The sequence below is a fragment of the Lissotriton helveticus genome, chromosome 1_1 (genome assembly GCF_964261635.1).
Source record: "Lissotriton helveticus chromosome 1_1, aLisHel1.1, whole genome shotgun sequence".
Classification (NCBI taxonomy): Eukaryota; Metazoa; Chordata; class Amphibia; order Caudata; family Salamandridae; genus Lissotriton; species Lissotriton helveticus.
The window spans coordinates 279,041,343-279,056,127 of record NC_136057.1 but is presented as its reverse complement, the minus strand read 5'-3'; the positions used below and the strand labels follow the sequence as shown (position 1 = coordinate 279,056,127).

Genomic DNA, 14,785 nt, shown 5'->3' with positions numbered 1-14,785 from the left:
TGAGCACCGAACCCACGTCTGGGCATACCCATGGCCCCACAGGGCCACAAAGCAAAGCCAACAAGATCATGGACAGAGTGCTGAAATTTTCAACTACTCACATCATGTGTTAAGAAGGAAGGCAAGGGAGTGTTTGTAGCACTTTGGGTGACCTATTCTTGTTATTGACTGATAGTGGTTGTCTTCGACAGGTCTTCCTGTACCAGGAGAGGAGGAAAATAACAGTCCTGATGAGGATGCTCACAGACCACTAATCAGCAACTCTGATATAGAAGATGACGACGACCGGAGTTATTCCATTCAAGCACAGGATCCTGTCCAAAAATCGCAGGCCATTGGCTTCTTCCAGGCTTTCTGTTTACCAGGAGTGATTCCAGTGAGTATTGTCTGAAAGAGAATGTGTGATATTTTACTCTTCAAGTTGCTTGCAGAGAACATACAACCCCTGTGCTGTGCGTATAGTGGTGCAGTATTTGTGGGGTGGGGAGGTCTAAACATGCTAGCATGCCCATTCTGTGAATGTTGTGGCTGTTCTCAGTATTTAGTTGTAGTGTAGACAGTGTGGTTTGTAGCATCCACTGCTACATGTGGAAGTGAAAGTATCTGATTGTGATACAGACTCTCAAATTAAAAGTAACATGCAATGTTCACTAGTGCTTTCTTGTGAAAAGTTGAGGAATGTTGACCTAAGAGTGTTTGAGTGAGATTTGCAGGCTTGGCAAATAGGAAAAAGGTGACCACTCATTGTTTCTCTTCTGTGGGAGCCATGAATTAAGGGACACCCTGATAACTCCAGAAGGAAATGGCTTGTTTTTGCTTTCTTCTCTTTCCCTAATGACTGAAGAGTTGATTCATCTTGTGTGAAGCCTGGCTTACCGTTTGCCAGAGAATCCATCTAAATCAACTGAATATGGGGGCTGACTTCGGAAAGGAAATAGTGAAACATGACCGGTTAGTATAGTTTTCAGGTAAAATTATCTGCTTAAACTTGATAAGGGGCATGTGTGTCATTGGTAATCTATCAAATTCTAGTACCTTCCATAGCCTAGCTTTCCAAAACGCATATTTCCAATAAAAAAGTAAATATCATAGGGACTTCAGAGTTAAGACTCATTTTAATCATGTCATTTTTTTACATCCCAAAATCATCAGCAGTAAGCCTCTTAACACAGATCCTTCATATTTGCTTTAATAATCTTCCTTTGTTGGTTTCTTCGCTTGCACCGTAATTTGTGACTATGCTCACTTTAATGCATTGCCAGACAGACGCCTCTTTCTGTAAGGTTCTTGCATCCATATTGCATTCAGATGAGCAGCATTAATGTTAATTAAAATACAGCTCTTATATTTCAGAACAACGGCTTAGCCTGATCAACTCAACTTTGCAACAAAAAGTGCATTTTGGCCGACACTGCCTTTCCAATTATATTCCTGTTTATGGGGCTCTATGCAGGGGGTTAAGACAGTGACACATTATCTGAGCACAATTCTGGCACCCTTCCCGAATCCATGCCTGCTCTGTCATTAGTAGCACAGGACAGTAAATGTGTAATTAAATTAATTTGGTTGGGCCTTTGTTTGTGTTTTTTGTTCCGTGGGGATCTTTTGCTTCAGAGCCCCGAACAATAGATTGTCATCCCTTTGAGCTTGCGCGCCCCATACCATGTGCTTGACTGCATCCTGAGAGATGCATTCAACTGGCACAGCACACATAGTTTCTAATAAAGGACTGAAATATACCACCAGAGAGCAAAAAACGAAAGTACCTAACAATAGTACAAACTGAATGGCGCTAAGTTAAATTTAAAAGTAGATCCGTTAAGAAGACCGAATTTTGGAATCGGCAATGTAAAGAGGCCACATAATCCCAGCTGTTGCTCACTGTGACAAATTTGAGCTGGTTCAAATATATATGGAATAGCTTCTTTGGGTCTGCTGTATCACATGGGGATATTGCCCACACAAACAGAAAAGATCAATGATATGTTTCCCTCGGACAGGGGAAACTGCTATGATACAGAGATCTGGCCATCAGTCAACCCCTACCCACTAGGTGCAACCAGTTTTTGGGAGTGTAACTAAAGATATGTATGTACAGGCTGTAGTGCCTGACATGGAATTTGGCAGCCAAGAAGGGAAACCACTAGCTATTACAGTACAACCATAGAGAGTCAAAGGACCGCAGCACTCAACCGTCCCGACACAAATGTCAATTCTTACATGCATGCTTTTCTTCTAGTTCCTACAAATCTATACAGGATCTGCATGTTTAGACAACATAAACTAAGGGATTGGTGTCCAGACTGATTCCAGACACCCCCAAAGGATATGTTAGTCTGTAGACCAGCTAGCTCACAGTGCCACTATAAGCCCCACAACCTTACCAAGGAGCAAATAGTTTCTGGCAACTAGAACATGACAACACTGACTCCTCCTCGTGGAAACAGTACAGTACTTTTCCCTCAGTCACTCGTGCTCACCCGGTCTCAGAGACATATACAGAATAAACGGTGGGGACGTTTTCAATAAACATTTATTGAACCTGCATTATACTAGTAATAAAATGTGTGCTGCAACAGCCATTCGACAGGAACAGATGTATACGGTTATAAGGACCAAAAGATTAAATAAAAGGTAGAATTCTACCATGGCGTTAAAACAATGAATATATATGCAGGCATATAAATACATGGCAGTAATCACAAGTGTTCCTAAGATGCAAACCCTAACTACATGTACCTAAGTGTGCCTAGCGTGTATGTAGGCGTAGAGCCAAGGATCCCTCTAGTAAAGAGCCAATGCCATTACCTGATGGGAGAGAATGAAAGACCCCATCATGGTTTCGAATTGGACACCCCGAGAGGGATGTCAGACCACTGCGTGCTGGAGTGTCTACATGCAGGGACTTCAGCGTCCTGTGTCAGCATGGAAGCTTCTCCTCTGGTTTGCCCAGCGAAGATGTGATACTTATATACCAGAAAGGTACCCTCAGGGGTTCTACCTAGATGTTATGGTACTGTGAACCTGTCGGTCAAGGATGATGATAGTGGTGACTTTAGTACAGAGTTATTGTGCAGAAAATGGCAATCCTACTGTGGTAGTAAGAATCCTCATGCATAACAAATGAGGCTCCTTTTTGAAGAAAACCACACAACGTTTATTAACCACTTAACTAGGTAAAAGGTCAGCACCAGAGCTGTTATGTAGAGCCAAGTTAGGTAGGTAGGTAGAAGGTTGTGTAACTACCTCTGCCTATATTGGGGTACATTGGGGCTCATAACACTTTATACATGTCTCAGATATTATGAAGGCCAAGGGCACCAGTTTGGGTAACTGATCACACCCTTTACAGGAAGGGCTGGTATGCAGTCCCCCACTCGACTATAATGAAGAAGTATTGGCAGAGCCAATGGGTCTAGGGATTGAAACCTATAGGCTTTGCAACAGCTTTTTAATTGTTTTTAATCATAGATAGCTGCAGTGAGTATGCATGCATTGAAGGTGTGATCTTGAAACGGGATATGTGAAAATATAAAGTGCATAAAAGATGGCTTCCATGCATGCACTTACATCCATGTTAGCCATATTTTAATACATTTATTTTATTTAAAATAAAGGTTCTAAGAGGACCACTGTGTAAGCACTCCCATTCACAGTGGCCACCTTTTGACTCAAATTTGTTCCAATAAAACTTAAATCCATTGGAAGGTGTATGCCACTTGGAGAAGGCTATCTCAAAATGATCAAAAGCATTTAAGATGGCTACCTCTGATAGCGCAGTGGGTCGTGAAAAGTTAGCAGTGAAGATGGATGGGATATAATGGGGGTGTTAAAGTGGGATAAAAGAGAGAATGGGGATGATTATTATTATCATCTTTATTTCGACAATATTGTCATAAAAGAAATCACATTACATTCAACAATAAAATTTAGAACACTTTAAATCAATTCATTGCCTTAAAACCAACCATCAAATCGTATCCATTGAGCTATAAGATCACAGTGAGATACAAAATCGATAAAAAGGAATTAAAACATGATCATCAGAGAGCCCTACCCTTGTGTAATTAATAATCAAGCTCCCCAAGACTATAAGCATGGGTCTACACACTCCCGCTGGGCTGAACATTCAGATAGTTCCGTCTCATAAACCACGTTGCTGCTAAAAATTTGGTTACAGCGAAAACAATTGGAGGGGAAAGATCAGTTTTTAGTATTCGCAATGATTCATAGCACTATCTAATCCCCAGGTTTTTACAGATTGGAACTAACCACTTTTTTCTTGGGATCTGATATCCTTGGGCAAAAGAATAAGACATGCAATTCATTTTCTGACTCCGCAGAGCAGCCTGGGCAGTTTTTTGGGGTAGGAGGACACCATTTATTTGTGAGGGTTCTAATTGGCAACTAGTCATGTCTCCATTGGAGATAGAGTTTCCTAGAGCCAGGAGGGCTGATGTCATTCAGAACAGACTCTAATTTGTAATAATCCTTGGTCATTAAAAATGCATTGGTCAGAGTTCCTGAATGGGTGTTTGATAGGCGGGCAGATAAATTGTATTCAAAGTACAGATTAGCCAGCTGCTTACGTGATATGTTAGTGCATGCTTGCTCCGGGTTACTCCCCATAAGAGGGAGGCTCAGCCTCTCAAATTCCTGTCTTATGTATTTCAGCCAGGAGAGTTTCCATGCATTAGGCAGTTTTAGGACCACCACAAGCTCTTGCATGTAGATATTAAGCTCTGGGGTTACCTAGAGTCGCCTCCAAAAGGTCAGGGGTTTGAGGCCCAATTCCTCATTAAGTGGTCTGAGGCCCAGGTCAAGCCTTAGAGGCAGCAGTGGCGTACTAGATGGAAGTGAGACCAGCTGCCTGAGGAACTTATTTTCCGTGGCGACTATCGCGGGGGCACAGTAGTGGCCCCACAATTCGCCACCGTAAATTACCGCCCCTCGTGCCTGCAATTTATAAATTTCTAGCGGTGGTCCAATTGGCTTAACAGTGGCTTTGCTTAAAAGTTTAAGAATGCCCCCTGCCTTCTGAGTGAGCTTTAGTTGCGATTTTATTTGATGTTGAGCCCAGGTCATACTCTCATTGAGAGTAAGACCCAGGTACTCAAACGTCTGCGATCTTTCAAGCCGGGCTCCTCCAATCAGAGGACTTGGGCGCGTTATTTTCAGGGGATTGAAAATCATGATATTTGTTTTGGAAGTATTGATTTCCAACCCCCGTTCGTGGCAAAAACCTACAAAGGCGCCCAAAACTCGCTGGATACCTATAGGGGTCTTCGAATGTAGTAGGGTGTCATCCTCGAACATAATCGCGGACACCCCAACCCCAGCTAGCCTTGGAGCGTCTCTGTTGGAGACCGCATTCAGGTGGCCAATTACCCCGTTGACGAAGAGACAAAACAGGGTGGGCGCCAAGACGCACCCCTGCCTCACCCCTCTGCCAACGGGGAATCTAGATGACAGTTTTCCTTTTCCCACACCTGACCTGCGCAAAATTCTCTGTGTGGAGTCGGGTTATAATGTTCAGTAAAGGGGCAGGAATGCCCATGTCCGAGAGCACACTCCACAATTTCCTACGTGGGACCAAGTCAAAGGCCGCACGGAGATCCACGAAAACCGTGTAGAGAGAGCCGCCCTTAATTTTAACCGTTTTCCAAAAAAGCATAGTTAGTCGGAAAATCTGGTCCGTGGTCGAGACTTTCTTTCTAAAGCCTGCCTGATATGGGCTTAACGTATCAAACTCCTCCATCCAGCCCTCAAGGCGGTCTAATATCAGCCTCGCAAATAGTTTCTGTGAGACATCTATTAGGCTGATCGGCCTGTAGTTGGCTGGGAGCAGAGGTGATCCCCTCTTGAAGATCGGGACTATCTTTGCTCCCAGCCAAGTACTAGGGACCGCCATGCCCCCTAAAATTGCATTAAAAATCAACGTTAGGTATGGGGGCCATATCCCGGGCTCATGTTTAAAAAGATCTCCAGGGACCTTATCCAACCCCGGGGCTTTCCCAACAGGGAATCTAGTGATAGCATCCATGACCTCCCCTTCAGCAAACTCATAGTCAGATAGAACTAGAACAGAGGTAGGCTCTGTGCCACATATGGGCAGATTCCCAATAGAGTTATCCCCCTGGTATAGGGTGTGGAAATGGTCTTCCCACACCTCTGGAGCAATGTTGGGTGCTACTGCCAGCTCAGGTTCGGCCGTACCTGTAGTTATAATTTGCCAGAACTTGCGGGCATCCTTCACTGCAAGGGCTGTTGTTAGGTTTGCCCAGTACTCGTTCCCCCACTCAATCTGAGCGTGGTGAATTAATTGGCGATATGCTATCCTCCTGAGCTTCATGAGTGCCCTGTCATTGTTCTGTTTCAGTGCCTCAAGGAGCTCTCTTTTCGCCAGTCTACAGGAACTATTATACCAGCTGGGCTTGCTACCTGCCCTGCTCCCTCTGAGATCCGGAGGGTTTAGGATTTCAGCCAGGCTAGTGAATAATGCCCTGTTAAGTTCTGCAAGTATACGATCTCGGGTAAGGCCATGTGGCGATCCCTCGACCTGAGCCTTATTCAGTGTCTTGGTTTCGGGCCCGGTACCAACATGCTCGTCGCCCGAGCTATCTTCAACGGCCCCAAGGGCCGCATCGTCGTCTCCTACCTCGTCGACGACGTCTTCAATATCGACCACCCAGGCACTACATTCTACTAAAATATAATCAAGGCGTTCCTCCCTCCCTGGTTTGTTGAAGGTGTTCATTGGAGGGATATCCGAATTCACCCTACCATTGCAGGCCCTGATTGAGTGGTTCAGCGTCAGGGTAGTTATTTAGACTGCCAGGGGAACCCATGACCTTACCGAGGGCCTAGCCACCTGAGGGATTTTCCACACATCATCCTCCTCCTGGTTTACACCATCCAACAGACCCGCAAGTGGCTCAAAGTGGGAGTTGAAATCTTTCCCTATCTCAAGAGTCACTCCCTCGGGGATGTCACCTAAGAAGGAGGCAAGCTCCTCGATGGCTCTGGGCTCAGATGGAACACTCACAGGTCTGGAATAGATGTTAACCAGGGCGAGTCTGGTACCATTCCGCCACTCCAGGATCACACATTGTACATCCTCTGATGCCGTGTTCATGACCCTAGCGGTGCAGCCTAAGTCGGCTCTAATCCAGATCGTTAACCCTCCTGACGGTCTGCCCTTTCCCCCCCCACCTTGCGGGGACTGAGTATGAGGCATACCCTATTCGAAATTGTTCTTCCCGTGCCCACGTTTCCTGGAAGAGACATACGTCGGTCATGTCTATGAAAGAACCCCAGTCCAGACAGGCCAGTTTGTTACCAAGACCTGCCACATTCCAGGAAACTATTTTTATTGTGGTTGTACCACGGGAACTGCCTTGAGCTAGAGTGGGGGGATCATTTACACTAAAGCCTATCTGGATTTGATTAGTGCTTACTTGCTGCATGACCCGAGTATCTGTAATGTCCACCCCTGCCCCCTGCTCGACTGCAGTGTCAGAGTCTATTTCCCGAATGTTAACCCGAATTGTGGGTACAGACCCCGCAATTCTGCCCTGGGGACATCCTTCCCAATGAAGTCAGTCTACTTGGTCAAGGCTGCTGTACCTATGGGGATGAAAGATAGGGAAAAGGGAGATGGTTCATCCCATTTAGTGCAAAGCAAGGGCTGAAGACCGCAGTGGAAGAATGCCCCGTCCAATCGAAACACTGAGGCCAAAATGCTCCTGGGCGGGACAAATACAGGAAAAGGAAAGAAAGCCTCTAATTGGGGACAGGGAAGTTAGAAATGCACCAAATCTATTCAGTCATGAGCAGAGGTGATCCAAAGCTTACTTGAAGTATATGTAATGCTTTCGAAGCATTTGGTCTCCTTCTGTAGCAGAGACCTAAAAAGGCCTGTGCCTAGACCAAAATACACACAAGGCTAGCAGTAAGTAGCTGCTGCTAGATTTAGAAGTTCGAGGCATGTGGGCTGCTGAATTCATATCTTGTGCATAGATTGCCGCCTAGTGTTGGGTCCGGATGATTGCACATTGTTGTCCTGGAAGAGTCTTCGAAGTATCACGAGATAGGTGGCTCCTCCCCTGGACTACAGTGCGCATGGGCATCGACTCCTTCCTCAGATTGTTTTTTTCCGCCATTGGGTTCGGATGCATATTTGTTAACTCAAGTTCGGAATCGATAGAAAACTTTCTTTTTGGCCGCCAAAAGGCCTTTAGTTATCGTCGATATTGTCTTGCGATCGGTGCCCAGTTCTTGTTCCGGCTCGGTTAACGAGCCGAACCTCCAGAGGAGCCGCGTGGCTTTTCGACACTGAAGGCCCGGTCGACGCCAGAGACCTTATCGACGACCCATCATGGAACGGAGCCCGTTCAAGAGATGTCCCGTTTGCAACTCCAAGTATCCTCATATCGACGTCCACCCGGTGTGCAACAAGTACCTGTCTCCGGATCACGATGAAGCCAGCTGTATGGCTTGTTCTCGTTTCCGCTCCAAGAAGACGATTCGACTTCGACGCGCAGCGCGCAAGGAGGCCCAGCAGACGGCACCTGACCCGGTGAACATTTTCGATACCGAAGAGGATGAGAGAGTCGAGCAGCAAGTTCGAGAGTCTGATCCTGCATCGGAGATCGACTCCAACTACGACGCAGATGTCGAGATGGTCGATATTGAAGACGTCGTCGACGAGGTAGGAGACGACGATGCGGCCCTTGGGGCCGTTGAAGATAGCTCGGGCGACGAGCATGTTGGTACCGGGCCCGAAACCAGGACACTGAATAAGGCTCAGGTTGAGGGATCGCCACATGGCCTTACCCGAGATCGTATACTTAGTTCTACGGCCTCGCCTCAGGGCCCGGCTATGGACATTTCTAGCGAGCCACTGGTTGACCAATCGAAACCGAAAGAAAAAGCATCGGTGTCTACACAACCGAAAGCACTGGAGGCAAAATCGAAACCAAAAGTGCGTATTGCTTTGGTCGGCTCGAAGTCCTCCGACCTATCGGCACCAACGAAGCAGAAGAGTGTTATCGACCCGGTGGGGTCGCTAAAGGGTATCGAGCCGAAGACTGCGACACCGAAAAAACTGGTCAAGGACGTCGACCCGAAAAAGTCGGCGCCGAAGGCCGTCAACACAGAAAAAGGACTCGGAGCTCAGAAGGTTCTAGATCCTACGCGTCGACCAGATAAGGCTAAAAGCAGTACAAACCTCGAGCCCACACCTGGCGGTGCCTCGAAGGAACCCGTCGAGTCGACGCAGCCGTCCGCCTCCTTCTCCAAGCAGGTGTCGGAATCGCTGAAACGCATTACAGAGAAGGCTTCTACTGTCGGACCGAAGGACACCCAGTCAAAGGGGAATCCCTGGGTAAACACACACACCTGTCACTCCAGGCCAGTCACTCATGAAGAATTAATTAATTACTAAATTTCCACACTAAAAGTGAACGTTCACAATCTTTTAATGAAACTTAAAATTTACACAGGAATGATTTAAAAATTCAAAGAAACTTTGAATAAATACAGTGCAAAAGAAACAATTGATCATGTAAATTCATAAAACATCATAAAAAAAATTCTAATAGACATCAAAGTAAATACCATTTCATTTATACTAGCTAAACATATCACAAACAATTGGAAAAGCAATTTCAACAATCAACACAATTTAATACGGAAAAAAAAACCCTTTATGTTGTGGCCTATGGATTACTTTGCCACAGTTTTACTTAGATCCAATGGTCCTTGTATATATACACGGTATGGTCAATAGTGTCGCCAACATGTGGATATCTATTGCCCCCTAGACCCTGTTTGGATTCTACACAGAAAAATAAATGCGTCGACGCGTTTCGGTGCTGTGGACACTTGATACTGTAGCACCTTCTTCAGGACTGCCGTTTCTTTGGGGTCACCGGCATCAAAAGTTATTGGTTTACACCCTCATTCTGTGTACAAGGGGAGAAAAACAAGGTATCACTATTCTATAGTAGGGCATGGCATAGTTTATATTCTGCTTTTTCTCGTCCCCATTACCCTTACGTATCTTGGGACTTTAATTTGACTCATTGTCGGTATTCCTGTATGTTTCTAACATCTGCTTCCAATTATTCTATGCAGATCAAGGGCTATGGTGTTTTTATCGTCTTTCATGATGCAGACACCCTTATTACACCCAGGCAAGTGATTACCAACGGTACAGTTTCCATACCCAAGATATACATCATACAAGGCGGAAATTTGGGACATTTTTTCACTCTTCTATTTCTCCATTCATTCCTCACTTTACAAAAATACACCATCCGTGGTGTATTGTGGAAACCCTTACTATATCCGGGTATCGTTTTCTCAGCACAGCTGATCATATATCTGGTACATGCATCCCACAAGGAAGAAATTTACAACATTGTTTTTCTGCATTCCTTATCCCTCCGTTTCTTCTTTAGTGTGGATAAATAGGCTGTGTGGCTATATCCTTACACACATTGTGGGGGCACTCGTGCACGCTCTTACCTATTGGGAATTGCAGGGTACACCTTCGGATATTTCTTAAATTTATCTCCTTGGCTCCGCACTTCTTATTCGGGGTGGAGATCTACCTAGTATAACGATATAAGGATTCTTAAGTGTCTTTGTATTTTTCCCCCTCTGTCTAATATTGATGTTACTAATTGGGGGATCAGTTACCTTCTTATTTAAGAGAGCCCGAATGTATAAGGCTTCTTTTCCACTTCCCTGTGGTTTCATTCAGGCGCTTTAGCTTTTCTTTTTTGTTTGTCTTTATATCTATTTAGGTAAAGAATTATAATTATTAAGATGTCGCCATCTAAGACAGTGACCTTCATGCTCTTTTAAGGGTTTCTGTTTTTTACTACTTTCCATCATCAACCACATTTGTCATTTCTCTTACCTTTAAAAATTTTAAAATTTTCATGGACGGGCATAATATCTGCGTACTTCCTCGAGTTGACTTGATATGTCCTGTCAGAAGAATAAGATATATATGTATGTACGGGTATATGCACCCACTTATAAGATGATTCATCCTTTACCTATTTAGGTTGCTATTTGCAATTTTTTGTTCCCTCTTTAACACCTTTGCACCACTTTTGCGCTATTGTTTTACTCACTAGCATTTAAACCTGGATAGGAGTGCTCCCTATCTAGGTTGGTCCTCGTTATTCTCATCCCGCTTAACACTCCTTCACCCCTTCTGTACCAATATTATACTCGTTGGTAGCCTCGCCTGGATGTTGCTGGCTGCATCTTGTATACCTTTGTTGGCTATTTTCCTATGCGTCTACCGTTTCATATCTGTTAGAGCATATCTTAGCATCTACAGTACAGACCGCCCTCCTCCTTTCTTTACGTCCTTAGCCTTTTGATAGTATGTGTCATTTCGCCCAAACCATAAACAAAAGTGCGTGCTACGCTATCTTCTATTAGTTAGCACGGGTCCCAACTCCCTGGTTTTCTGAGCAGATCCCCTACTCTTACCTCGTCTCTCTGACGGTCGCGGTTCTGCCTCGTCCTCTTCCCGTTTTCATATTGAGGGGCCGGGCGCGCTGTTTTTAAACCTCATTTGGTTCTGACAATTGCGTGCAGCTGCTGCCTGCGCAGGCGCACTCTCGCTGTAGTTCTACGTTTGTTTGTTCGCCATCTTAGAGTGGTGATTTTTAAAGAACGGGGCCGCTATTCCCGTTACATATAGGGATTTTATTTTATATTCAGTAGATAACTTTCTCCATAAGTCGTCATATCAGTTACCATAGGGTTTGCTCGGGGAGAGATTCTAGTGGCTATTCTACGTGTTGTGACAGTTTGGACATTTATTGTAATACTATATTGTCTATACGAGTTTTGCATTTTATTTCGTTCTAGGGGCCATTGCCACCTCTTCCTATTTTTATTTGATTTTTTCTATAATCTTGGGCGCAAGCCCTTCTTGCCTGTGGATCTATTCGTACCTCATCACAGGCACAGTATTGTTGTGTTTGGCTTATTCGGGACTCTCATTACCGGTTATGGTTCTTTTTTATTTACTAAAACAAGGGGAGATTCTAATGGATAACATCCATTAGAATCAAACCCTATGGTAACTGATATGACGACTTATGGAGAAAGTTAGATACGTCCGGGATATATCGGGAACGTAAATAGACCTGAAGTGCAGGAGAAGTGTTTAATAGAATAAATAAAGAATAGTTATCTACTGAATATAAAATAAAATCCCTATATGTAACGGGCATAGCGGCCCCGTTCTTTAAAAATCACCACTCTAAGATGGCGAACAAACAAACGTAGAACTACAGCGAGAGTGCGCCTGCGCAGGCAGCAGCTGCACGCAATTGTCAGAACCAAATGAGGTTTAAAAACAGCGCGCCCGGCCCCTCAATATGAAAACGGGAAGAGGACGAGGCAGAACCGCGACCGTCAGAGAGACGAGGTAAGAGTAGGGGATCTGCTCAGAAAACCAGGGAGTTGGGACCCGTGCTAACTAATAGAAGATAGCGTAGCACGCACTTTTCTTTATGGTTTGGGCGAAATGACACATACTATCAAAAGGCTAAGGACGTAAAGAAAGGAGGAGGGCGGTCTGTACTGTAGATGCTAAGATATGCTCTAACAGATATGAAACGGTAGACGCATAGGAAAATAGCCAACAAAGGTATACAAGATGCAGCCAGCAACATCCAGGCGAGGCTACCAACGAGTATAATATTGGTACAGAAGGGGTGAAGGAGTGTTAAGCGGGATGAGAATAACGAGGACCAACCTAGATAGGGAGCACTCCTATCCAGGTTTAAATGCTAGTGAGTAAAACAATAGCGCAAAAGTGGTGCAAAGGTGTTAAAGAGGGAACAAAAAATTGCAAATAGCAACCTAAATAGGTAAAGGATGAATCATCTTATAAGTGGGTGCATATACCCGTACATACATATATATCTTATTCTTCTGACAGGACATATCAAGTCAACTCGAGGAAGTACGCAGATATTATGCCCGTCCATGAAAATTTTTAAAATTTTAAAGGTAAGAGAAATGACAAATGTGGTTGATGATGGAAAGTAGTAAAAAACAGAAACCCTTAAAAGAGCATGAAGGTCACTGTCTTAGATGGCGACATCTTAATAATTATAATTCTTTACCTAAATAGATATAAAGACAAACAAAAAAGAAAAGCTAAAGCGCCTGAATGAAACCACAGGGAAGTGGAAAAGAAGCCTTATACATTCGGGCTCTCTTAAATAAGAAGGTAACTGATCCCCCAATTAGTAACATCAATATTAGACAGAGGGGGCAAAATACAAAGACACTTAAGAATCCTTATATCGTTATACTAGGTAGATCTCCACCCCGAATAAGAAGTGCGGAGCCAAGGAGATAAATTTAAGAAATATCCGAAGGTGTACCCTGCAATTCCCAATAGGTAAGAGCGTGCACGAGTGCCCCCACAATGTGTGTAAGGATATAGCCACACAGCCTATCTTTCCGCACTAAAGAAGAAACGGAGGGATAAGGAATGCAGAAAAACAATGTTGTAAATTTCTTCCTTGTGGGATGCATGTACCAGATATATGATCAGCTGTGCTGAGAAAACGATACCCGGATATAGTAAGGGTTTCCACAATACACCACGGATGGTGTATTTTTGTAAAGTGAGGAATGAATGGAGAAATAGAAGAGTGAAAAAATGTCCCAAATTTCCGCCTTGTATGATGTATATCTTGGGTATGGAAACTGTACCGTTGGTAATCACTTGCCTGGGTGTAATAAGGGTGTCTGCATCATGAAAGACGATAAAAACACCATAGCCCTTGATCTGCATAGAATAATTGGAAGCAGATGTTAGAAACATACAGGAATACCGACAATGAGTCAAATTAAAGTCCCAAGATACGTAAGGGTAATGGGGACGAGAAAAAGCAGAATATAAACTATGCCATGCCCTACTATAGAATAGTGATACCTTGTTTTTCTCCCCTTGTACACAGAATGAGGGTGTAAACCAATAACTTTTGATGCCGGTGACCCCAAAGAAACGGCAGTCCTGAAGAAGGTGCTACAGTATCAAGTGTCCACAGCACCGAAACGCGTTGACGCATTTATTTTTCTGTGTAGAATCCAAACAGGGTCTAGGGGGCAATAGATATCCACATGTTGGCGACACTATTGACCATACCGTGTATATATACAAGGACCATTGGATCTAAGTAAAACTGTGGCAAAGTAATCCATAGGCCACAACATAAAGTTTTTTTTTTTCCGTATTAAATTGTGTTGATTGTTGAAATTGCTTTTCCAATTGTTTGTGATATGTTTAGCTAGTATAAATGAAATGGTATTTACTTTGATGTCTATTAGAAATTTTTTTTATGATGTTTTATGAATTTACATGATCAATTGTTTCTTTTGCACTGTATTTATTCAAAGTTTCTTTGAATTTTTAAATCATTCCTGTGTAAATTTTAAGTTTCATTAAAAGATTGTGAACGTTCACTTTTAGTGTGGAAATTTAGTAATTAATTAATTCTTCATGAGTGACTGGCCTGGAGTGACAGGTGTGTGTGTTTACCCAGGGATTCCCCTTTGACTGGCTGTCACTGTACCCTGTTCCCTGGTGATAGTGGGGTACTCTCTCTTTAGATAAAATGGACCGAAGGACACTCCAACACCGAAGTCTACCACTAAACCTCAAAAATCGTCGGCGCCCATCCAGTTCACACTGCCGCCGAAAGTGGTACCTAAAGCCTTCGCCCCTAAAACG

The 14,785-nt window shown here is 44.0% G+C and overlaps 1 protein-coding gene across 1 annotated transcript in view; it reads left to right on the top strand.

Annotated features, from left to right (window-relative positions):
• The window catches only part of SLC37A3 (solute carrier family 37 member 3), a 197,322-nt gene that overhangs the window by 130,184 nt on the left and 52,353 nt on the right, over positions 1 to 14,785 (top strand). Inside the window, exon 9 of the mRNA XM_078668180.1 lies at positions 192 to 376. Within this exon, the coding sequence (XP_078524306.1) occupies positions 192 to 376 (185 nt within the window). The remainder of the gene's footprint in view (positions 1 to 191; positions 377 to 14,785) is intronic.